Genomic DNA, 25,760 nt, shown 5'->3' with positions numbered 1-25,760 from the left:
GTAAGAGCTGCTGGGGTGGCTGCCCTCAGGGAGGGGGAAGGCTGAGGAGAAGAGTTCGCCTGGCTTTACCTTTGCCTGTCAAAAGCTTTCCCCATTAACAATCATTTACTGACTTGGAAAGTCTTGCTTAACTGCACAGTCTCCTTGCCTTCTCCCAAATGTGCGTGTGTGAGAGTTGGTACGGAAATTGTTTGTTGTCATCAGGCAGAAGAGAACAGAAAGCAGAGAGCGCTGCAGCTGGAGCGAGAGCAAAAGCTGGCAGCTGAGCTGGCGAGGCGGGACCTCGAGAAAATGAGAGATGAGAAGATCAGGCAACAAGTCAGAGCAAACAGGTAATTCAGAAATTTCCCAGCTGTATCAAACTGGCTGCTCCTGTTAACAGATTTGGGAAAGCTGTAGCAGGAGTGGAGATGACTCAGACCTGGAAGGAAAAGTTACTTTGAGATCAAAGTATAATAGTAAGTTAATTTTAAGAAAATTTTGTCAATAAAAAAGTTGATCCACAAAATTTTCATTTTGAATATATGTACTAATATGTAAATATGTATATTTATATGTATATATTTATACTTGGGCCTGTCTTTGAGCATACATGTGTATGTGCATGCACCTGTGCTTATATAGTTAGAAGTGAAGTATGCAGAACTGTTGATAGCACATGTAGAAATAGAGGTAACTCTTGTTTTTAAATGGATTTTTTTTCTTTTTCTGTCCTTTAACTAGAGCAATATTTTTCATCAGGGCTGCCCCAATGAAAAGTACTGTGTTTAAATAGTGATGGAAACATAATTTATTTCCCTAGGTACCTACCACCTTGTAATAGGATAATTTTTTTTTCCCCCTCCAGTCTTGAACTTCGAGAGTTAGAAAGAAAGCTGAAATCTGCTTATATGAATAAAGAACGAGCTGCACAGATTGCTGAAAAAAAAGCTATATACAATGAGAACATGGTAATTAGCATATCCCAGCACCTGAGTCACATAATTCTTTTTATGGATTGTGTGGAAGATTTTTCCTTTGACCTTTTTTATCTAAAATATTGTTCAAGCATTCAGTGTTATTGAAAATATATTTTGTGTTATGAAGGATTAAAGCAATAACTAGCTATAAGAAAAAGGTTTACTTTGCCATTGCAATTGAAGGAGTAGTGATTGAATTAGGTGTATAACTGGTTATATTTGTTATTTTACTGGTTTTGTAGTATTTACCCAAGTCAAAACTATGATACTCTTTGTACAGTAAGTGTTTACAGTGGTGAATCCTTACCTCAGAGTGTGGTTGTTGAAAACAATGTTACTCTTTCCAAACAGTGATCTGGGTAACTTCAGAAGACTAGCAAGCTTGTATTTATCTGTACAAAGATATTGGTGATCAGGCAGGTGATTCTGATGGTGTTAATGCTTTATACAGGGCTCAGTGCAGGCAGTTGCTGTATAGCAATGTGCTCATTGAGGGTGTTCTCTGTAGCCAAGCCTCATTCCAGTCATTGTGCTGATGTGAGTGAATACTACCTGTGCTCCAGTACTTTGTTCATTAAGTATTTTTAGTGCTCCTCAAGTTGGTCAGATCATGAGGGTGCCCTTCAAGGGTTCTACTGACTGGATTAAGCTATTAAGCATGTTAAGGCTCTGTATTTATAGATTGAGATGGAAGACTTTCATTTCTGGTAATGCTGCATGATTCCTTTCCATACTGTGTATTTTTTCATTACAAGCTGTAGTAGTGGGAGTGAAAAGGAATCTTGCATTGCCTTTTCCCCCCTAGAAATGGGAGGATGAAGTAGCCCAAGAGATGAAGGAAGAGTACGACAGGTATCTGAAAGAAGAAATGTCTGCAGAACTGAAGCGAAACCAGGAGAAGAAAAATTACCATCAAGAACTGGACAAACAGGTTGAGGAACAGGAGAAGAAGAAGCAAGGGGCTTATGAAGAGTTTCTAAGAGAGAAACACATGATTGATGAAATTGTAAAAAAGATCTATGAAGAAGACCAAATGTTAGTTACTTTGATTTTTTATTATTTATTAATTTAAAACAAAGCAACTTATATAATTCTGCACAGAAAGCTGATTTGTATGCACCTATTCCATATATATACTAAGGCCCATTTTAGTTTCCCTTGGTCACATTTTAGTAACAAGAGACTGACTTGCATGGATTTTCTTGTTGAAACATCAGAATGTCCCAGTCACTCTCTTGTCCTTGTTCCCCAAATATGAAATCCAGCTTATTTGCAGGAAGGCTTCCATTGGGCTCATCATGTTGGACACAACAGCAAATTACACATTTGTGCCTCTCCTTGTGTCCCTGCCTTACCACCAGATGTTTTGGTTGCATGTCTTAGGAACAGGAAAGGAAAGGAGGTTTCTGAGAGCAGAGTATTTTGTGTGGGGTAGGGGGAGAGTTCAGTGTAAATAAAAAGTTTAGGGGTTGTGGTACTATTGGGCTTTCTTTTCTTTCTCTTTGATGGGGCATACATAAAATGCAGCAGCAGTGTGTACTTTTGTTTACAGTCTGCCTTCCAAAAAGGTGTTAGACATGAGATTCCCTTCTTGGAGCAGTTTATTACTAAGTATTTTCAGTTTAGCTATCTGGTTTCTAGCTGAATGGTTAAAGAGAGTCGCTTAAATCTTAGTCTCAGGAATATGTTGTTAATGGTGAGTGTCTGGTTAAATACTTATTGTGTTAAATAATTATTTGAACAGTTTTTTCCATCTTCTACAGGGAAAAACAACGGAAGTTAGATAAAATAAGAGAAACTCAGACATATATCGAAGAGTTTATAAAAGAACAAGCTATCTGGAGGAAAAGGAAACAGGAAGAGATGGAAGAAGAAAATAGGAAAATTATGGAGTTTGCCAACATGCAACGACAAAGAGAAGATGGTTGGATGGCTAAAATTCGAGACAGTGAAGAGAAAAAGCAGAGAGTTCAAAACATGGTATCAAAAATTGAAATTGTAGAAAAAATTGTTGTATGTTTTTGTCTTTCATTTAGAAACCTTTCCTTCTTGTAATAGCTTGCCAAAACCATGGAAAGAGAAGAACAGAGGCGTAAAGAACAGGAACAAATCCTCCAAGATCTGTATCTGGAAGAACAAGAAGCGATGGAAAGGAAGAAGGAGATGGTAAGTGCTGCCACATACATGAAGGATTCTTTTTTTTCTACACGTTGGATTTCTAAGTCTGCAGTATTGTTTGTGACTTTGGGGTTTCCAGTTATGTTCTAGCACAAAGTATTTATTTTCAACTCTATTTTCTAAATGTTCTCAATCAGACAGGCAGCTTATAGATTAGCTTAGGTTTTGGAGAGAAAATTTTGTACTTTGAGTTTCCTTTTCTGTTCCTAATGTATTTAATTTAAACCAGGAAGGCAAGGGAAGGTTTTGAATACCCTTGTGGCCCCATTTATACATTTATTTATCTTATGAATGAGAATACCAGTAACTTTCAAGTTTAGATTTAAGATAAGCAGTTTCATTAACTGCTTTTTTCTGCATGTCTATTTCCTATGGGCCTGGACACGCTCTGTCTTACCTTGCTGTGGGTGACAAACACAATGTAACAGCGTTGAGATACCAAACACTGCTGTTTTTACAGTGTTGTTCAGGATGACTGTCTTGTTGATTCCCTTCATCATAGTGGGAAAAAATCCCCTTTGGTTTTGGACTTAATTTTGAGAATCGTGTGACATTTACCAAGCTGATTAATACTGGAGAGTACTGTCAGATATGGAATGTTTGCTCCAGTTAGTTATGCTAGAAGTTAAGAGCTACAGTAAATTTATTCCAAGATAAATGGAGTAGATTGGTGGCTGCTTCTGCTGAGAATTTTCCAAAGTATTTTCAGTAATACTGCATTTTACTAAATTTCCTTTCTAGGCAGAAATTGAAAAGAGAATAAGACAGCGCCTAGACTTAAGGCAAGCATATGAAAAGCAATTTGCTCTAAAGGCAGCGGAACAAGAAGCTATGAGAGAAGAGGACAGAGCTCTGCGGCAGCGGATTTTGGCCAAGCTGGCTGAGGACGATCGCATTGAGCAGCTGAACGCGCAGAAACGGAGAATGAAACAGCTCGAACACAAAATGGCCGTGGAAAAAATCCTTGAGGACCGGCGCAAACAGTGCGTTGCAGAAAAAGTAGGAGTTTCACATACACCTTTGGTTTGAGCAGAGTTTAACATGGGAATACTTGTGCTATCCTAAGGGACAATGCTGGTGTTGGTAGGGAAAGGTGGTGGGAATTGCAGAGAATAGCGGGGGGAACCAGGACTTTGTTTCAGTTTCTAACAAGAAAAAAGTATTTTTAGAGCTAACTGTTTTTGTAGCTCAAGAGGTTGGGGTCAACAGCATTCCTTCCCTCCTGTGTAGCTGTGTACTGCAAATGCCTCTTTGGGAGCCATGAGATCAGCAACACAACTGCTGTCCATTTTCACATCCCTGGTCAGCTGCACTGGTAATGATGCGTGAGGAGGGGAAGGCCTAGTCTTGCTTTGAGTTAAAGTGTCTTTTATTGAGATCTGAGGAAGAAAAGGTGTAAACTGAAAGTAAGGCATGGAATCCCATACTGCTGTTTTCAGACCTGTGTATAGGGTATAAATCACCTGTGTAATGTGAATTGCAATAGCCAATCATCAGTGTGAGAATTCATACCTGTTGCTCCTTTCCCATGATTAGAGCAGTAGGGCTGGAACAGACTAACTCATCTGAGAGCCAAAAAGCCACCAGAACTGAACACTGCCTGCCTTCAAAGGGGCTTCTGACACCAAACACTTGGATAGCAGACTCACCCCACGACTTCCATTCAGTTTTCTCTTTTGTCTGAGATTGTTTTGCAGTTGCCAGACAGATATTATTTAAACTATGCTTTGTAGGGTTTTCCATCCTTTTCAAGAGCATTTCCTGTGACCAGGAATAAGGAAGTGGAAGTTCAAAATTTACTCCACTATATTTTTTTCTCTTTATGCTGTTGTGGAGAGTGATGGAAACAAATGCTCACAGAGCTGAAACAGAACTTAGGAAAACTTGTTTATTGTAGGAGCGTGAACTTGAAGAAAGAGAGTTAGAGAAGAAAAGGCAAGAAAGGATCCGTGCAATTATTGAAGAGGAGAGACAGAAACTCTTGAAAGAGCATGCATGGAAATTGCTGGGTTATCTTCCTCGAGTAAGTGAATTGTATTTTAAGTATTTTTAATGTCTGTCCTGTAAATTGGTTTTCTCCTGGATAGTTCAAGGTGAAGTTGCAAAACTGTGGCAGTTCCTGGAGTCAGTGGATATCCTTGCTGTGTCAGCTCACCTGCACTCACCTCTTCCTTTTGCCTTTGAGCTGGGGCCCGTTTCCAGCACTGCTCTTTGTGCTGAGGGGCTTTGGGCTCTCTGGCACTGTTGATGCCTTGTACAGAACTCTCTGGAAGCTTCCACAGCGCTTTGCACATCCAGTGTTTGAAATATGGAGCACGAGTTCTACAGCAGGGCTTCTCTAGCTAGAAAGGGGTCCACCACACCTTAAAACCTGTTTCCACCAAATGTCTCACTTGGCGTTTTGGCAGCAATTCCTTGCAGCTCTCTGGCTTGTCTGCCAAATATTCCATAACTATGGACTCTGCAGCAGTGCAATGAACTGCAGCATTTACAGAAGCATTACAGAGCTTGCTCTGTTCATCCTGGTGTTTATAAAAGTTAAAAAGATGGAAGCAGTTATTGCAATGGGAATAAACTACAATTTATTTTGTGTTGTACTTTACAATTGGGAAGATCTCCTAACAGTACACAAATGAACTGAGAGCTGCCTTAGGGATGTAAAATTGCATTTACAGAAGAGAGGGAACTATCCAGCTGGTTAAAGAAATTCTGCAATACTGGAAAACCTTAAGTAGAGCAGAGTTTAACTTTTATTCAAATATTAATACGATAATTGGTGTAGGAATTTGTAACACTTGGAGTGAGTTGTTCTCTAATGTAGATTTAGTTAAAGGATAACTCATATTTACAAAATTTTGATAAACTTTTCTGGTTTGAATTTTCTGTCGTGGGCAGCCTTGGCAATTTCAGTGTCCAAGGCTCACACGTGTGCCATGTATGATGTTCTACTTTTCTGTTCACTGTTTCAACACTGTGTCTTGAGTTGGGTGTTCCTACATCACATTACTTCACTCAAAATGGTTAAGCAGCAAAGTGCTATCAAATAGGAAACTTTCCAATATAAATGCAGTTTGGAACTTTTTTCCTCTTTTTTAAATGCTGTAAGGTATGTTCTGTGGGTCATACATATTTTTAACAGTAAAATTAATTTAGAATTAGAAATTTAGATTTCTGTGTGAAGGTCCTCTTCTCAAAAACATAGTTTTTGGTTCAGCTTTCCAGCATTACTTGGTTTCCCAAGTTATTTCTTTGTATGAGTTAATTCCAACTCAGGTAAAGGGGGAGACAGAGCCCCAGCCCAGCCAGGGCCTCTTTTCACTGCAGTTCATTTTACTAAACCTGCTCCTGTGCTGTACTGATTCTAATCACTCCCATGAGCAAGAGAATGAAGCTAAATGTTGTCTTTTGGCAGTAAAAAAAAAAGGGGGCACTGATTTGTAACTCACCTGTTTGGGTGTTGTGACTGTTTTCAGGCTTGCCTTAAAGGTATTATGGATACCATATTTTCTTCCATAGAAAATTTAAGAGATCCATAGTTTTTACCTTCTGATGTTTCTTTCTTGTTAATGCAGGGAATTCTCAAAGACGAAAATGACATTAACATGCTTGGAGAAGATTTCAGGTTGGCTTACCAGCAGAGAAGAGGTAATGAACTTTCAGAAGAGAGCTGAAGCTTCCCCCAGCTCAGCTCCTGCTTTGCCACTAGGTGTCATCGGATTCCCAGTGAAAACTTCCATTTGCTTTTAACAGAGGAATTCCTTTTTAATAGCATTAAGAGCCTTCATTTTAAAACCGAAGTTCTAAATGGATGAGCAGTTAGTTTTATAGAAGTGCATTTGCATTTTTTAGAAGTCCATTTGCATTTTATAGAAGTCCACTTGCATTTTTCATCAATAAACTGTTCTGGAGTTCTCAGTTATTCTCAGTTACTCATGTAGTAATGTTAGAAATGTTTTCTTCAGCAATGCAGCAGAAACCTAACCCTACATGTGTATTCCAGTCTGGACTGAAGGATTCTCCTAATGCAATGGTTCTGGGAAGATGTGGCTGCACTGGCACTACACTACTACAATCCTCATTCAAATGCAGTGTCTCATCTCCACGAGATAGATCTGAAGTACTTCACTGGTAGGATCTAAGCAGATATGCTGTGTCATTCTGAGGTCAGAACTACTGTTTATACCTTTCTTTAAATGCATAAACTGACTGTTTTTGTCCTGTGTTCTTACTCACTTACTCTGAGGGATGAATCCATTGAAATAGCTGAGGTGTGGCAGAGGTTCATGCAAGCAGCACAGGCTTGTATTGCTCCTGTTCATTAATGTACACACAATAGCCTCAGGTCTTCTACCCTGAATCTGTTTTCTAGTTATTGATTATTACAATGATGAATAATGAAATTTTTATGGATGTGATGCTTGTAGAGCACCTGGGAATATGGAGTCACTGCTCCTGCCTGTATCCCAAAGCAGCAGCTGATGGCCAGGGAAAGGTTTAACACTTCCACCTTGACTGAAGGAACAGTTTTGCACCATACAGCTCCATGGGACTGTGGAGTCTGTCTGGCTGATGAGGGGCAAGTCTCATGTATGGCTCTGCCAGCCAGGGGCGCTCAGATGTAATTGCTAAAACAAGTTATGGTCATTTCTATAAAAGAGCTGTTGGTGCTTAAATTAGACGCCAGACCAGCTAGCTTTGAGGGGAGATCTGTTACAGAGAACAGACAAGGCCAATTTTCCAACCACGTGTTTTAAAAAGGACATGACATTTTCTTCTGAAGTGGATCACTGGTTAGTTTATTTCTGTTGCAACAAGGAATCTTCTGAGACTAAATCCTGACTTCCTTGGACTGAATATGACCATAGATAAGGTACAGTTTTAAATGCTAGAACAGAGCAAACTGATAACAAAGTTCACTTGTTGGAATATTCCTTGCATGGTCTGTGCTTCTCTGCTCCTTACAGAATGGGCAGTTTGGCCTGACAATGAAGTAGAAATTTATGTTTCATACCACATTACAACACAAGCTATCAGGCTGACAAAAGTTTAACTATTTAAACATAAGAAAAATCAACAAAATCAATTCCGTGGGATATACAGTTATTAACTATTAACAAGGACACATATACAGTCTCAAAATAATGTACCATCTGACTCATCTTTCAAACAGAACTTATTTAATGGGATCAATAATTTCCCCACTCAAGAGCTTTCATGAATTCCTCTTCGGTAAAAGAAAGCATCCTGGCAGCTTCAATGTGCATCTAAAAAAAAAAAAGTGAGTAGAATGTAAAATAGTGTGAATGACCAATACAAAATCCTGGCTAACTGGGATATTTTATGGGAAGGAACAGTTTTGCACCATACAGCTCCATGGGACTGTGGAGTCTGTCTGGCTGATGAGGGGCAAGTCTCATGTATGGCTCTGCCAGCCAGGGGCGCTCAGATGTAATTGCTAAAACAAGTTATGGTCATTTCTATAAAAGAGCTGTTGGTGCTTAAATTAGACGCCAGACCAGCTAGCTTTGAGGGGAGATCTGTTACAGAGAACAGACAAGGCCAATTTTCCAACCACGTGTTTTAAAAAGGACATGACATTTTCTTCTGAAGTGGATCACTGGTTAGTTTATTTCTGTTGCAACAAGGAATTTTCTGAGACTAAATCCTGACTTCCTTGGACTGAATATGACCATAGATAAGGTACAGTTTTAAATGCTAGAACAGAGCAAACTGATAACAAAGTTCACTTGTTGGAATATTCCTTGCATGGTCTGTGCTTCTCTGCTCCTTACAGAATGGGCAGTTTGGCCTGACAATGAAGTAGAAATTTATGTTTCATACCACATTACAACACAAGCTATCAGGCTGACAAAAGTTTAACTATTTAAACATAAGAAAAATCAACAAAATCAATTCCGTGGGATATACAGTTATTAACTATTAACAAGGACACATATACAGTCTCAAAATAATGTACCATCTGACTCATCTTTCAAACAGAACTTATTTAATGGGATCAATAATTTCCCCACTCAAGAGCTTTCATGAATTCCTCTTCGGTAAAAGAAAGCATCCTGGCAGCTTCAATGTGCATCTAAAAAAAAAAAAAGTGAGTAGAATGTAAAATAGTGTGAATGACCAATACAAAATCCTGGCTAACTGGGATATTTTATGGGTTTTAATAAAGCAATTAATAATTAATTAATTAATTAAGAAATTCTTGAAAATCTGACAACTCTTGTGACTTCTGAAGAACACATGTAAGAAAACTTGGTCCATGTTCTTTCAAGCTGATCAATATACAATTTAACATTAAAGCTATTACAAAGCAAATCTCATCCTACTCCTGATCTTTAATGTCTTTGGGGAATATTTTCCCTCTATCATTCTTCAGTCTCTGTGCATCTGAAGCTGCCACACAAATATTACACAAACAGCCTAAAAATCAGGTTTTTCTAATTCATTCAACAAAAGGCCTGTTTGAAGCAGACTTGAATCTTTCCACTGATTGTGAGTACTGAGCACATGTGAGCTTCAGCTGCCCTTCCCCAGTGCCTTCTGCCAGAATCTGCAAGGGGCAGCATTAGCCCCAGTCTCTTCAGAAAGGACAACTCACAGCATCCTTCTTCTGTGAGTAACACTTTTTGTAAGGAAAGGTAAGTGGCTTTCTCTCCTATCTGCAGTTCTCATACAGCATTTGTAATTGCCTAAAAATGTATTTAATGCAGTTTGTGTCATCTGTCTGAGACCATGGGTTTGGTTCCCAGTCAAACAGAAATACTGCTATGTGACAGCCATTTCAGTGAATTCATGTTCCAGAGGACAACGAGCTACCTCATCTGGAAGAACATATTTTGAGTGAATGCTGAGTAGTTTTCATTCTCAAAATAAAACCACAGAGCTAGAAGGGCCAGCCAAAGACTAAGTTAGCACAGTTGGTGTTAGGTGAATCCCCAGGATCTCCTCTGCATCCTGTTACTGCCAGAAAAATTCTCTTGCACTGGAAATACGTAAGCAGCCCCACTTTCTCTTTTCCACTTACCTGTCCTCCTTTGCCCTGTGTTGGGGAGGTATTCCACATTCAAGAGTATAGTTTCATATTGCAATTCCCAGTTCTTAGCATCAAGGTGCAAAACACACACACTTAACTTGCCACTACATACAGAACTATTCTTCCTCTTGGGGCTCAACAGCTTCAGAAGTGTTTACTAAATGTCTGGGGATCACTGAGTACTCAAAGGGTAAATAAAATGTTCCACTTTCTTATCTCTAAGGCTGGCACTTCTTAAAGGGGGTTCTGCTCAACAAGCCACCGTACATTGCTGGCTTTAGCTGTCTTACAGCTTTGGTTTGAGGGTGCAAGAAGTGCACTGACTCTATCCCAAAATGAATCCCAGGAGATTCTGCAGAGTAAGCAATTGGAGGTGACCCACTCTGTGCTGTTAAGGTCCTGTGCAGCCCATAGCTCTACATGTCTCATGCAGCCTCAGAAGGAGAACTGATGGAAATGACTGCACACATCCCAAGTATTTTAAGAGAGAAGTGTGATTGAACTAGTAAGTGGAAAATAATTAGATTTGGGAAATATCTCTTAGCATACATTCTTCTCATTTTAATTTCCTTCCATGTAAACTCACAGTTTTCAGGATTACTTTACTGGACAGTAGATGCATTTAGCTAGAGGTTGTTAACTGAAATATACCCATAGTCTGCTCCTTACCTTTTGTCTCTTCAAAATATCAATTAATTTTAACTGCTTTTTAAAACCTGTAATTAGCTCTCCTTTTTGTTTCTGCAGTTTCTTGTTTTCTGCTTTTAACTCTTCGATCATTTTGAGTTCTTGATTAGCTACATCCTACCAAGGGAAGAGAAGGAGAAATTATGAAAATGGTGCTTTAACTAATGAAACCTGGCATTACATAAGAAAATGACAAACAGTAGCCACACATGACACTTCTGAAAAGAAATGGGATTAATCAAAATACTACCACATTAAAGCTTAAAAAAGAAAATAAAATCTTGGCAATAAGAGCCATGGTTTGCCTTTGTATGTGTTAGGTGTGTGTGTGAACTTCTCCCTCTTTCTAAACATATCTCATTTTCACAGAAATGAGGGAAATCAGAAAGGCTTTAACTTCATACTGTACATTTCTTCCTCCTGCAGAGGTTGCACTAGTGTCCTCTAAGATAACTTATTGAGGCCTTTTGTGACTTGCTCCAAGTTAATTTTGGGGCTGCCTGTAAGAGATATGAAGCTTCCAAAGCCCATCAAGCTTTTTGTCTCATTCTAGCATTACTGAGTGATTACAGACTGGAAATTGCTTTCCTAAGCCATAGTACCTTGTTGCTTTGCTTCAGTTTATTCAGCTCCACTTTGTACTTCTCTACTTCTTCCAAGGCCCTGTTTAAACGAACCTCTGTTGCACTCTGAGTGGCTGCAGCCTGCTTTTGGGCACGCTTTACACTCTCCAATTCCTATTGAAGAAGCAAAGGACAAACCAAGAAAAACATCATGAATAATGGTGTTCTATGAACCCTGTATCAACAACACACAAAAAGGCTCACCCTTGAAAGCTGAAGAGTCTGTGAACTTGTTTGGCCTGTAACAGAATCTCTCTCAAAGACAATTCTACCATTAAAACAACCCCTTTTCCTTTGAAATCTTGAAAAAGGATCTTTCTCATCTTTATTTTTTTTAAGCTTCTCTTGGGGTAAATTGTGAAGCTGATCATATAAGATTGAAAAACCTGGTATGATCAGTCAGAAAAAGAGAAAAAATATCACTGTGTCCACTCTGTGTCAGATTTTGGAATGGTGGCTGGTGTTCCCAGCTGCTTCTTCCCACCTGCTCCTTTCACCTCTTTGCCCCAGAGATTACTACATGCAATTACCACCAAGAAGTGAAAGCAGCCTGCTGCAGATGGCTGAGGGTAGTAACTATTTCATCTGGCATAAAATAGTTCATCAAGTGTTATGGCACCAATCAAAGCAGTTGTCTTGACTCTGCTGACAGGATTTCATAGTGCTGTAAGTGGGGAAATGAGAGAAAGAAACCAACTTGAGGAGCAGAATAATGAGACTAAAGATCAGGCAATATAGATAACATACAGAGTAAAAGAAATAAACAACTCTGGCAGAAAGAGCACATCTTGTGTTTTATGAAAAAGAAATAGAGTCTTTCTTTAAAATATCAAATTTTTAGTAGTGGGCACAGGAAGTTTCTTTTAACCAAATCAAGGGATAATGAGGGGGCCCTCAGACTGCCTCATTTCTAAGCAACTGTTCTATTTTCTCAATTCTACACCTGTTCTGTGGTGGTTACTCAAGACTTCCACATCATTTATCCAAGAAATACATACTAACTGACCTCTTTGTCTGGTATCAAGATGATGGAGTTGTGAATGAAGTCTATTACATCCTTTGTGCTATATATTTTATTCTGCATTAATATGAAAAGCTTTGGAATAGTCTTTCAAGCATTTAATGACCAAAAAAAAAATAGTCTACGTGCAATGCAAATTACTTATCAGCTAATCAGATCATTTAATGAAAGAATTCTAAGAATTCTTTTAGGGATTTTTGACATTTGCTGTCACACATAATACCTTATTAAGGACTTTTTTTGCTAGCCATCTAGTGAGGGTATATTGTTAAATATATTAGACTCCAAGTTTTTAATCTTAAAAATGCCTGAAATAAATGTTTTATTTTGTAACTAGGCAAGGTTTCTGCCATTTCTTCAATACTTTAAGTCAAAGCTGGATTGGTTTTCTCATATAATATTTCTCTAAGAGTGGGGAGGATAAACTACTGTGTTTTAAAATTGCATCCCCTTTCAGTTTCTGGATTTTCCCCACTGTTCTGCCATGGTTGAGGCATTGAGTATCAGCAGGGGCTGTGATGGCCCACGAGTAACCCTCACCAGGCCTTCTGTCCTCCCAGCAGCAGTGCAGGCAGCACTGCTATCTTTAGGAAGCTCTGCAACACCTCCCCAAAAAACAGTTTTGAGAGAAGGTGTACTTAACATCAAGCCTTTCTTCAAAGCAAGTGATAACCCCCTGCAGAAAAGCTTAAAAAGAATAAGAGTACGACTTTGGTGTTTCCCAGACCACTGTGTAACATTAGAGCTTGGCTGAATAAGTGAGAGAAAACACAAAGAAAGGAATGTTCTTGTAGACCAGTGGTGAAAAAGAGGTGAGAGAGGTGATAGCATTTATGAGACCAACTAGATAGAAAAAAATTGGAATGCTGGAAAGAAAAAGATGGAAATTTCTGGGAGTATCAGAATTCAGTTACTGCCTTAGGTGGGTGCTGCAGCAGTAATGTTTACAGAGACTGAATAGCAAAAGAAGAAAATGTAAAAATAATGAAATAGTTCCCATGTTTCAGGTAAATCGTGAAAAGCAGGTGAGAACCTAGGCACATACAAAAAGTACTTCGGGGATTAATGAATTCAAAAAACTTGATCATCTAAGGAGTTTGGGGAAGTATGTATCACACCTTGAGTCTATCGTCATCTACATTGCAACAACAGAAAAAGCACAAAAAACCCCAAAATCAGAAATTACATTTGTGCTCTCAGCTATACAGAAAACTTTCTCTAGACTGAAAGAGTCATGAGAATTCAGCAGCACAGTAGCAGCATTTCAAGCCTGTGTTCACAGGAAATTGCTTTTAAACAAGTCTAGAATCGATCTACACTACATTAATGAAATAGGGTTGAATAATACTTCATATCTAAAAAATAGAGCAGTTTTTAGTCTTCTAAATCCACGGGAGATTTAGGCAGTTACTGCAAAATTATTTTTACATGCATGGTTTTTGCAGTTAGATAATTTAATATAGCAGAGAAAATGTGTAAAGTAATTTCTGAATTAGCAGAGAATCTTTCATTACATATACTAGCTTTTTTTGCTGTCTTAGTATTTTAAAGGATTACCACTATTTTTCATGACCAGGGCTAACTGGCAACCTTGACAAATTTTAGAAAACACCATCTATGAGGAACAATTGAAGCAACTGAGGATGGTAAACCCAAAGCAAAGACCAGTAAGGGAAGTGATCATATTCTGGCTACAGCACCTGTGCAGGGGAAGTGAATAAACCTTTCATCCCATTTCCTAAATACTTTCTAACTGTGACTGTGTGCAAGGAAGTGATGGAAATTCCTACTTCAGAAAGCTGTAAGTACAGGTTAAACAAACTTATGTCCCAGATGGTTTGAATATAATTTGTCCTGTCTTGCTTTAAGAGAAGGAACTAAATTACTGTAAATCTCTAGGCCCTATTGACTGTGAGCTGATGAGCAGCATAAACACTAGTACTGAATATTTTTCCTCACAGAATCACAGTCAGTTTAAGGGAATTTAAAGCCTCCAAGTATCTGCACAAAAAACCACAAAGACCATATTAGTTTTAAAATGCCAGAACTATGAAACATTAAGATACCAGCATGTCCACATAAATCCATACTATGATTTAATGGAAGTATGAGCCTTTGATGGGCTGAGCTGTGTTCTGTTTTCCCCAGTTTTTTAACTGAAGCATTCTCCTGGTTGTATTACAGGTACTACCCAACACTGTATGTATTCCATGGTTTTGAAATCAACCTCTCTAGCTCTGAGTAATTAAAGAAAAACACATGCTGCCCTTAAGATGAAGTTGCAAACAAAGCAAGCTGTGTCTGCAGCCATCTGCTGTGCTGGGCATGGCACCGCTGGGGGACAGCAGCCACGCTCACTTGGGCTCAGCCACACTGCAGGGCCTGCTTTTCCATTTGCAACAAGCACATCCCTTCCCTTACCTGCACAAGATATTATTATAAGCTGCAGGTGCTTTAAAAAAAATCACAAGGTTCTACAGCTTGCAATAGAATTTACAGAAGCAATTTCAAAAAAATTATAATTAAAACCCAAAAAATGGAATTTCCTTGTACTTTTCAGGATTAGTTTTTAAATTTGACAGCAGTTTCTGAAAAGGTAGTTTTGTGTCTTGTGGGTCTTTTACATAGGAATTTAATTTTAAAACACAGAAATATATGACTGTAAAAGCAGAAGAAAAAGTTAGCAAAATATATTATTTCTTCCTTAAAAAAAATAGGCCATTTAAAAATACAATTTATAAATTAACAGATATTGAAACATTAATGAGATCTTTGGACATGGCTCTATCACTCCATCAAGGAACAGAGGGTAATTTCATGTCGGTTTTTCCCTTTTTTGAGATAAATAAGAGTAATATCTGCAATACCTTTTCTAGTGCAGTGACCTCTTGTTGTAACCCTTCAGTTTTTTTGTTTGCTTCTTGTGACAACATTTTGTACTTCTCAATCTGAGACTGCTGCAGGCTGATTGTTCGTTGCAGTCTTGAGTTTTCTTCTTCAGTATCTTTGAGCCGAGTTCCTAAATTCTGATTTTCATCATCCTGTATGGCAGTAATTAGCAAAAAAAACCCAGCTAAATGATTGCAAGGAAGCAGGAGGGTAATGCAGTAATAATGTCTTGTAAATAAAAGGCTGTAAGAATATATGTGCTGTAGATTTAGGAATAGCAACAAGTCAGACTAAGAAAACAGAACACTATTTTACCAAGATAATACTTTAAAAACCAGTAACACTTTTCTCATTTAATATACTGCAGTCTTTTACTTGAAACTGTCTTGTAGCAGTATGTAAAATATTTCTCATAGCTCAAAGGTTTTGAAAATAATAAAAATGTTATAGAATTATATGAGTAACAGTGGTACATAGATATTTTGTGACATTTTTTGTGATAATAGCTAAATGCACATATTAGGAAAAATTATGGTAAAAAGAAGAGACTATAATTACTGATAAACCACTCCATTATGTTTCAGGAGATTATCTGGTTTTGACTTAAAAGCAAGCTAATGATCCAGGATACATCAGATATTCAAATTTAGGATTCTCTTAACATGAAGTGAGTCCCGTCTTAGATTCATGACCTACTGGCAATTACATCCCACATTAAGCATTATAATTCAAGGCATTTTTCTTTTATAACCTTTCAAACGTTGTAAGTGAATACTAATGTAGATTGTTTCAGAGACACATTATGCCCTGCTTTTCTTTAAGCAAAAGAAACCAAGGCTCATACAGAAATGGAATTTCTGTGAAAAAAATCTCTCTCTGCTGCTCCCTCAGTCCCTTGGAATACCAGCTGCCCACCTGAGAAATCTCAATGCTTTATCCTAAGCCTCTCATGACTTCACGCACCTCAGAAACTCCCACCTCTTTAAATTTAAACAGATTTACTGCTTCCTTATAACAAGTGGACTGTGAATTGGAACCAAACCCAGAATCTATCTCAAGGCTTTGCCAAAATGAAATTTTTGTGACCTTCTGAATGTAATAGTTATTTTCACACCAGAGAAAACTAGAACCCAAAATGATAAATTTACATACAAAGTGCTAAGGGAGCAGGACTAGAAAAAGTACAAGGTTGTCTTCTGTCATCTGCTACAGTAACTGAATTCTGTCATGATTTTGGCATGGAATGATGAAATTCAATAGCTACTGACAAAATTATATTTGATTTGAAAATGACTTTAAAATCTAATGTACCAACTTTCTTCTGAGCACAGCATAGAAGTATTGAAATGCAGAAGCACCTGTGTTGATAAAAATAAAGTACAGATATAAAATATCAAAATCTAATTACTTCTAAAGATTTTGTTCATGTACTTATCTCAAAAAACCCGTTTACTATCATCCTGCTCCTTAACGCTAAATTAAAAGCTTGTAAGAAAACACTTAGGTGTTTTGCCATATGTTCTTAATGTCATCATCACTTTAGGGCCTGGGGAATAGGTGGAAAAAAGCATTCTGAAGTTAAGAGACCACAAATAAAAATAGTGCAGTTATGTAAAATAGAAAGTTAGTTCAAAAACCTTGATTACAAATACATGAATAAGAAGTGATCTCTCTGGCAGACAGATATGAACTATTTAAGTTTTTACAGTTCAAGAGCTGTTTGAGCATCACTTTAAAATATCCTGCCAGACAGTACAGATCATAAAACTCACTTGTACATTCTAACAGTGAAGTATCAGTGTAGCCTCACAATGCCTTAAGTTCAGGCTGATCTGCCCAGGTATGTAATTCCAAATACTGTCCTCTGCATCAATTGTACTCTTGAGAACAGAGAAAGCCTAATTTCTGTTTTGATTACAATATTCCATTTAAAATGGAAGCTCTTTCCACACTTTGATCCGCTGATGACACCGAAAGCACCCGACTGTATTTCTCAAGATTTTCTATTTCTCAAGCTGCTCTATTTCTCATTCTACCCTAAACATCCATCTCATCCCAGCAGCCAGCTCTGGGCACCACTCCCCTTCTCTGTACTCCACCATCTGCATTTCACCACCACTGTTTCTCCTCTTTTTTCTCAGGCTCCACTCACCTTGCCAGCAGGAAGGAGATGGTTTGAGACCTTGCAGAACCACTGTGGCCCTACAGCTGGGGCGTGTCTTTGTTCCCAGTGGTTCTCTCCTGCCCCAAATTATTTTCCATTAAGTGCATTTTGAAAGCTTTTAGCCCAAGATCACACTTATGCAGAAATCACCACCCCTAATTCTAAATCTATACAGTATTTTAAAAAATAGAACATTAACTCTTAGTACTTGAAACAGAAAAGTTGAGAGAATTCTGTTTTGGGATTATTTGTTAAAGAGGAACCTATTCCATTTCTAGATTAAAAAATTAATCCCTTACCTTTTTCCTGCATTCAAACACTATATTTGCCAGGTCTTCCTGCATCACACGTAACTTTGCCTTAAGAAATCTGATTTGAGCTTCTGTGAACATAAAAAAATACATTTAATATACACAAGTCCTCATTATTCAATGCAGACAAGAACCAAAACTGATGCAAGAACTCACTTTCATCTTGTATTTAAAATCACATGACATTTTTTATCATTATTGCAGAGAAATAGGCAAACAAAAACTCAGATTTCTAAAAAAGTGTTTCTCATTCTTAGGCAAAGCTTTGTATAGATTTTTTCCTTTTAATGACTGAGCTTGACATCTTTAAATTGTAAAAGATTCATAATGCTCAACACTGAGACTTACTGAAAACTTGCATCATACCATGCTGTACATGGCAGCACTTCTTGAGTCTGAAGTCAACAAAACTGTATTGTAGGGCATGTCTGCATTGCAATCCAGGTGGAGCTGCAACTTCTCTAGTTACAGCCAAGGTAATTTTAAACTGTGCACAACAAGGAATTTGATGTAGGCTGCAAACCCCTCCGAACAGGTAAATATCCCTCCCACACAGTACTCTATGCTTTTTAAAAGTACACTGCTAACATTCTTTAACTAATAGTTTAAATTAAATCCATGCAATTAGATTTTTTTTCCAAATGAAATTCTGTCTTGCTCTTGGACAGCTAAGGAATGGACTGGCATAACAAAACAAGCTGTGTGGGAACAGCCTGTTCTCATCCTTCCTATTCCCCAGATTATTCACAAGGAACTTCCTCTGGAAAGACTTCCTTTTGACAAGCATCAAGCATGAAAATAGTCTGAGAATCAAGCTGACTAACATAGGAATAACCATTACTCCCAGTAGTTACAAGAGGAAAAGAATAAAGTGAAGGAGAAGGACCTAGAGCTAAGAGTGGAGAAATGGATGGGCACATGTGTTCATTTGCTGCAACAGGAATTTGTTTCATTTCAGCCATCTTCCCTTATCAATTGCAGCTTAAGCTCTAACTCTGCAGAGACCAATCCTAAGTACAGTTTAGGAAAACACCATGAAAAAATAAGATACAGGCTGACTTTTATTCCTCCTTTTATATCCTTGCTAGCTTCTGGTAACTAGTGGCTGTCAAGATGGAGACCATAAAATGAAAACTTCTTGTTTAATCCCCTTGCAGGTACTTCTATACTATTAAGTTATTTGATTTTCTTCATGAAACATATTGTAGTTTGGCATTTACCACGTCCTGTGGCAATGAGCTGGCATTTACCACGTCTCTTTATGTGAAAGAGAAACACTTTATGTAGCTTACTTTAAATCCAATTTAATGTGGCATTTACTTGTGTTTGCATTTGAGAAAGACAACTTTCATATTGCCTTTATTTTCAAACTGAAAATTCAAATTCAAGCTCTTCTACACTTCTCATTGCACTGTACACTCTGAACATGTGTTTTTGCTAGTTCTGCATCCTAGATTTGAGATGGGGTGGACAGAACTGTGCCATTCTTGAGATGGGGTAGCATTAATTACATAATAGTGTGATGGTAACAGCACAATATTCTGTTTTCTGCTATCTTCTGAAGGATTTCTAAAAATTCATTGCCTTTCCCACTGTGAACAGGCAGTAAGTTTATGCTTTTGGAGATTATTTAGTTATCACTAAATTAAGGTAAGTCCACCTCAGTAGTAGGTGTGACTGGCGTTGTGTAGTAGGTGGGATTGGAAAGCTGTGTTTTCTGTCAGTGTTACTCTGCACTCTTTTAACACAGAATATAAACTTGTGCTCCACCACCTCACTCAGTACTATGAGATTCTTTTGCAATACTTCATCAGTCTTAACTACCCCAAAATCATTGTTACATAGACAAATTTCTTTACCAGCTATCAATGTAAGATCCATGGCAGATTCCTCTAGGGCTACACCGCTGCCTGTAAAAACTGGTTCTTTTAACCATTTTGTTTCCTCTTACTCAGCTATTAGTCCACAGACAGCTTCTGTCTTATTCAGCTGTGTGTCATTAAGAGCACTTAGCAGGTAAAGTATTTTATTCCTATGTGTGAGGGTATATTAGATAAACACAGAGCTTCATGTTCAGCCTTCTCCATGTCTGTGTGCTTCTGTCATTGTGGGTTACTGCAGAGTTGAATTATAACCCCACCCAAAACAGTCCCAGACTAAAATAATGTCTAAGCTACTGTGTTGGCAGCACTGTGGTAACCTGTGATCCTGAAATAAAGACAGGGAACCCAATTCCAGGAAGAGTGCTGCAAGAGGCTCAAGGAAAGGACAATACTATAGAAGCTTATCCGCGTATTGGCCTAAATAGCTGGGCACAAGCACACAGGCCTAAGGAATCCATTATGGAGATTCCCACTAAGCCCTCTCTGTAACAGGGCCTGCTTAATACCTGTGCCTGCTTCCTTGTGAACACCCTAACTGAGAGTCTGACACTGCTGGAATGCTCTGCAATAGCTTATTTACCACATTAAGGAGGCATTCAGAATGTTCCAAACAGTCAATATCAAATTCAAAATGCAAAAATCAATCCTGAGGATTTTTATTTCATCATTAAAGTTACAGAAACAATCCTCAGTACACCAATACATGCCCTTGGTCCCTGATTACAAGGCACCAGTAATAACTCTTCTTGAGTTGCCTTGAATTGATTTGGTAGAAGTTTCCAATGCAAGCCAAAGCAATTTCTTTTTGGTTCAGGAAGAAAACTATAAAAAAGTTATCCGAGGATCTGTTATGGGAGACTTGGTAACAGAAGATGTGCATAGAATTACATGAGGTTAGAAACCAAGCTATTTCTGTGTTGGCATGCTTGTTGACATCAAGCTGTTAGATTAAAAGGAGAGGGCTCAGGCACTTCCAGCTACTGGGGTGAATCTCTGACTTCATGCTCATTTCAGCATTGTAAGGAACTACACAAACTCACTTTTATCACACCAGAGCCAAAAAGACAGATGTGTGTCATGCCTTTAGCCTTGCTGACAAATGCTGCAATCCCTTCCCTGTTCTGTTTCTAGGACAGACATAAACACACCATTTGCAGTGGGAAAATATCTGGAGGATTCTAATTCAAGCACTGTAGCTGAAACATTACCTTGTTTCAGCCACTTGCTGAGATCCACAGCACTGCTCTCAGGAAAGGCTTTTGCCTCCAAAGGCAGAGGCTGTGCAAAGACTGAAGCTCCTCTTTTTGGAAATACAAGCTTAGCATCCTGTACTTCTGTTTCCCCAGTGAAATGAATCAAATGTTATGCACTTATTCAATATATGTAACCATCCAAATACTTTCCTACAGAGGTGGAAAGGAAGATAAAAATTCACTTTTCCACATAATCAGAACTGATCTTTCTCTAGGCCCATGTAGAGAGGAAAAACCTTCTTTCCCTTTTCCTTTAGGTTAAGGGCTATAGAATGTTCCCTGTAATTTTTACAGAAACTCCTTTTTTTCTCTCCCCAGGAACACCCATTTCTAAGACTCATGAAGCAAGAATAAATGTGCAAACCATGGAAGGAAACTTACCTGCTCCCATCTCATTTCCAACCCTTGGAAAAATGTCATCATCTTGACAGTCTGGTAAGACTCCTTTCTTTAGTCTTTCTTCAACTTTGCTAATTGTTTTTGCTAAAGAAAAACCTGTGCAATCTTCCAGTACTGCAACACCATCAGCACTTTGTACTTCCACATTTCTTATTTTTGAACTAAAAAAAAATGAAAAACCTAGACTTTAAATTTATAATACATCATATTTTTGTAAAATATTTTTAGTATTTGCTATTTTTAAGAGTGTACAGTTATTTACCTGCATTTAATGCAATTTCATTACCTGCATTCATATGAAAGATGCATCAATGGCAATTTCTCATTTGCTTTCTGTAGGATACCTTTACCACATTCCATATAAATAATTACAAGACTTTACATACTATAATGTAGAAGGCAGAGAAACCACCACCATTTTCAACTGAGAAGATTCTGGCACGCTCTTCTCATCCAACAAATCCATAACTAAATCAGAGTAAAGCAAAGAGAGGAATGTTCTATTGGCTTTGGCTACTGTCCTAGGGTGATCCTCTATCCTCTGTTGTCAATTCTGCTCTTTCCACTCCCTGCCACATTATCTTGTAGAACTCTGTTGCACCTGGCTGTACTCTTACCTTATGACAATTTCTGCATCATTATTCAGCCTAGGAAACTTCACTGATCCTAGAAGCTGCATATCAACATTTTCATGAAAACAAAATGCAGGGTAACACATCACCCACACAGGGCATTCCTCAGCTTTCTCCTATAGAAAGGTGATCTCAGTTCTCACAGGATCTAAAGCTCCTAAATTCTTATTCCAACATATCCTCATTCCAGCCTCCAAACTCTTCCTAGCTCTTAACTTTCTCCCACAACTTTTGGGTTGCCCCACAGGCTCTGTATCAGCACAATTCCACTTCCAAACCTCATGAGGAGGTTCCAGCGTAACAAACTCCCCTGAAATGCCCAAGGGAGGTCTGAAGGGTCTCCCCAGGGATTTCCAACTCCTGCAAGACAGCCTCAGCCTGTCAGTTCCATGTCCTGCCACCTTGCAGACCATTTTCATCTATTTTGGTATTATGCCATAATTCACGGCTGTTTTAATTTGCTCCCAGGTTCTTATGGATTTTTTGACTCTTCTCTTTGTCTAGCTCTCCATTTCTTGTTTTTACAGCCTTGAATTTGCTACCTGCACAGCTGAAGCTTCTCAGCTGGGAGCCCCAGGAGACTGTGTTGTATTACTGAGCCTCTTGTCCTGTGAGCCCAACATTCACTACAAGGCCTCACATTCCCCAGCACCATCTGATCACAAATCAGGCTGCAGCACCCAAGTGTGCTGGCCCAGGTTGCCTCAGGTGCTCTGTTCTTGCTCATTGGGCCTCCTTTCACTGAAGGAGTTTACAGAATTCAGCTGTCACCCTTGAGAAGTGCTAAAGGAGAAAGCAACTGTTTCATTGCTGCAATATTAATCACATATGTTCACTGACAGTTTTTGGTGCAAGTAAACAGAGACAGCCACCTGGTGGAGCTGATTGAGGAAGTCTGATATATTTATTTGTATAAATATTAAAGCATACATCCATAAAATAACTTGATAGAGAAAAATAGCAACTAAAAGATTTCATGACAAACCAAATGAGATGTTTGATATACCTTGAAGTTGTTCTTTTTCCCTTACTTGCAGAGTATGGTCTGTTCTGAGCTGTGGGCACAGAAGGAAATTTCTTCTTGTTTTCTACCTAAAAGTTTTTTCAAAAATTAATGGGGTATTATTATTATTGAACTACTGGTTTTTTTCTATTTTTTTTCACATTTTTTCTTCTTCATATATCTATACTCAAGAAAGTTTTCAAAGAATGCTTTTCAAACTTTGCAAATGACTTCTCAATTTTATTTGCACTCATCTTTAGCTTGTAACTTTTATGTCTTTACGCCCTAACTATAATACCACCCAATAGTCATTGGCTCATGGGAGTTTTTCCACACATACTTTTAATAAATCTATGCACAAGCAAGGCTCTGAGCTTTTATCAAGGTATTAATTACTGGGCTGTCATCCTACCTTCAAAAATATGGTATTTTATGCATTATTTTAATCTTATAAAGTCCCCGTTGAAGGAAGATTTAACAATATTTCTGTTACTTTCACACAAATATTCTTAAAAAATTAGAGGGTTTTCTACTGTAGTCTGGTAAATAACTGCAGATGGTATTTTAGAAGCTTCAGCTCACCTCATAAAAGTTTCAATATAGTTGTAGTTAAGAGACTATTGAGATTGTTCTTAATCTCATTTTTCCATTGTATTTTCTAAATTCAGTTACTCTGACTACCTGTTTATTATCTAGACAGTTATTATTAGAAGACACTAGTACTGCCTGTTGTATTATACAGGTGAGGGAGGGAAGAGAGCAAGAAACTAATTATTTTCTAATATTTTTCATTTCGAACTCTTAATTTGATGTTCAAAACACTGAACATTTCTCTCAATGCTGATGAGAAAACAGAATACAAAAATTAAACATTGGGTAAGTCCACCTGATCACCAGTGGCACTGAGGAGCTCTGGTAACACTGTCCCTGTAGCAGTGCTCTGGGCATCACTTCCCTTTGGCTGGGCACCCATGTAAGTCCTCAGTGTAGCCTCAAAACCATGAACCATTACATTTTTGGAATTATAGAAAAGAAAACCATATACAGAAAAGAATTTAACCAGGATAGTTTTGGTACCTTTGCAAGCGAGTGTGTAAGAGATGAAACTTCAGGACAGAGTGGATCTCTGCAATTAAAAAAAGAAAAGTAAAAATTCACTGATCTATAATTATGTAAACACTTTGCAGTTAAAATACAGCCCCCCTGTCAGAATCAGAAGAGTAACATTTGATAGATCTAGAATAAACAATACAGCTAAGGTGGGAACATATGCTGAGTTCAAGCATAAATTCAGTCTCATCCACGGTCTGTCCAGTCTACCTCATTTGCAACCCAAACCACCTGGTGAGTGTGGTGTCTCATACAACAGTACTCATGTACCAGAATCCTGATCTTGTCTCTTGGAATTCAGGCTGCTGGCTTGTTAGATAATGATTCCCTGTAGCAGGGAGTACTCAGCCAAGAAGCAGAGTTACAGCTTCCCCAGGACAATCTAGAACCAAAGACTGCCTGCAGCTCCCTGCGTAACACCTACATGAAATAAAACCCCTGAACTCATATAAACCAAGTGCAGATATAACCAGTGTCCTCTACATCCTCCACCTGTCCTAGCAGCATCAGACTGACTGTTCTCAGGTCAATTGACTGGGACTGTCAGAGGAATATGAAGTGCAGCAATTTATAAATTAAGCCTCATAGAATTTTCTCTGAAATAAGTATTATAAATATGGTATCTATTTTACAGACAGGGAATAAAACCAAGAATAATAAAAAAAGCAGCTTTCTTATCTGCTTATTTGGTTGAAAACTGTGCTTCTTGGTAACTGAATTTCAGGTTAAATGATTATTTTTCAAGTCTATTGAAATTAAGCAGAAAGTTTTAGCATGCTGTGTACTATTCAGGTCAAATTCCTTGTCAGATAGATATACAGATATGTAGATATGACTTGGCTTTCAAAATGAGTTATGATTGAATGTATATTATTGCAACAAAAGGCTATTTTTTAACTACCCTTTATAAAATTTTTACTTCAATTAAAATGCTGGCTTATAAAAGATTTTGAATAAAATTTAAATTTCTGGCTCATTAAGTCACTTAATTTTTTTGTCAGGCTGATTTGAGCAAATGTTTAGATCTTGCCTTTAAAAATTTCATAGATGTTCATCAACAAGAATTATCTGCACAAAGCTCCGTATTAATCCAAAGAACCCCAACAACGACCAAAAAAAAAAAACCCACAAAAAAACAACCTGGAGAAATCATCTGTGTGTGGCTGGCAACAGACTTCAAGAATAGGATGATTAGTTTTTGTCTATTTACCCCAGTTTCCCCAAGCTTCCTCCCTATTGGCTAGCTCTAGGAGCATGTAGAAGGTGAGGATTTGCTGCCACAGAAATAGCAGTTCTATGTTATTCTGAAATATATGAAAACGCAACACGCTCTATACTCAAGGAAACAAATATATCCTTTCCCTCAATAATCTGTTCCTACCGTATCTGTTGTCTTAGGGTCGCCTTAAAAAAAAACAGAAAAAACACGAACAAAACAAAACAAAAAACCCAACCTCACTGTATCTCTCAAATTCTCCTAATGGTTCTTCCCTGCTGCCCGCCCCATTTTGCCAGCCCCCCATGCAGCCGCACGCTCGGTGAGAGGCAGCGCACACGCGCAGCCCCGGGCCGGGCACAGGCGCGGGCACAGCCCCGG

At 38.2% G+C, this 25,760-nt stretch overlaps 2 protein-coding genes across 2 annotated transcripts in view; one reads left to right on the top strand and one right to left on the bottom strand.

Annotated features, from left to right (window-relative positions):
• The window catches only part of MNS1 (meiosis specific nuclear structural 1), a 7,803-nt gene extending 741 nt beyond the window's left edge, over positions 1–7,062 (top strand). Inside the window, exons 2-9 of the mRNA XM_005419752.2 lie at positions 140–332; positions 848–950; positions 1,765–1,994; positions 2,723–2,939; positions 3,018–3,125; positions 3,879–4,136; positions 5,035–5,160; positions 6,710–7,062. Of these exons, the coding sequence (XP_005419809.1) occupies positions 140–332; positions 848–950; positions 1,765–1,994; positions 2,723–2,939; positions 3,018–3,125; positions 3,879–4,136; positions 5,035–5,160; positions 6,710–6,808 (1,334 nt within the window). The 3' untranslated portion in view covers positions 6,809–7,062. The remainder of the gene's footprint in view (positions 1–139; positions 333–847; positions 951–1,764; positions 1,995–2,722; positions 2,940–3,017; positions 3,126–3,878; positions 4,137–5,034; positions 5,161–6,709) is intronic.
• A 1,680-nt stretch (positions 7,063–8,742) lies between these two features.
• The window catches only part of TEX9 (testis expressed 9), a 25,507-nt gene continuing 8,489 nt past the window's right edge, over positions 8,743–25,760 (bottom strand). Inside the window, exons 5-12 of the mRNA XM_014306452.2 lie at positions 24,131–24,179; positions 23,057–23,142; positions 21,401–21,579; positions 17,872–17,954; positions 15,387–15,560; positions 11,478–11,612; positions 10,858–10,992; positions 8,743–9,231 (exon numbers count right to left, since the gene is read on the bottom strand). Of these exons, the coding sequence (XP_014161927.1) occupies positions 9,154–9,231; positions 10,858–10,992; positions 11,478–11,612; positions 15,387–15,560; positions 17,872–17,954; positions 21,401–21,579; positions 23,057–23,142; positions 24,131–24,179 (919 nt within the window). The 3' untranslated portion in view covers positions 8,743–9,153. The remainder of the gene's footprint in view (positions 9,232–10,857; positions 10,993–11,477; positions 11,613–15,386; positions 15,561–17,871; positions 17,955–21,400; positions 21,580–23,056; positions 23,143–24,130; positions 24,180–25,760) is intronic.

This window comes from Geospiza fortis, unplaced genomic scaffold, assembly GCF_000277835.1.
Source record: "Geospiza fortis unplaced genomic scaffold, GeoFor_1.0 scaffold171, whole genome shotgun sequence".
NCBI lineage: Eukaryota > Metazoa > Chordata > Aves > Passeriformes > Thraupidae > Geospiza > Geospiza fortis.
This window is presented reverse-complemented; position numbering and strand designations above follow the sequence as displayed.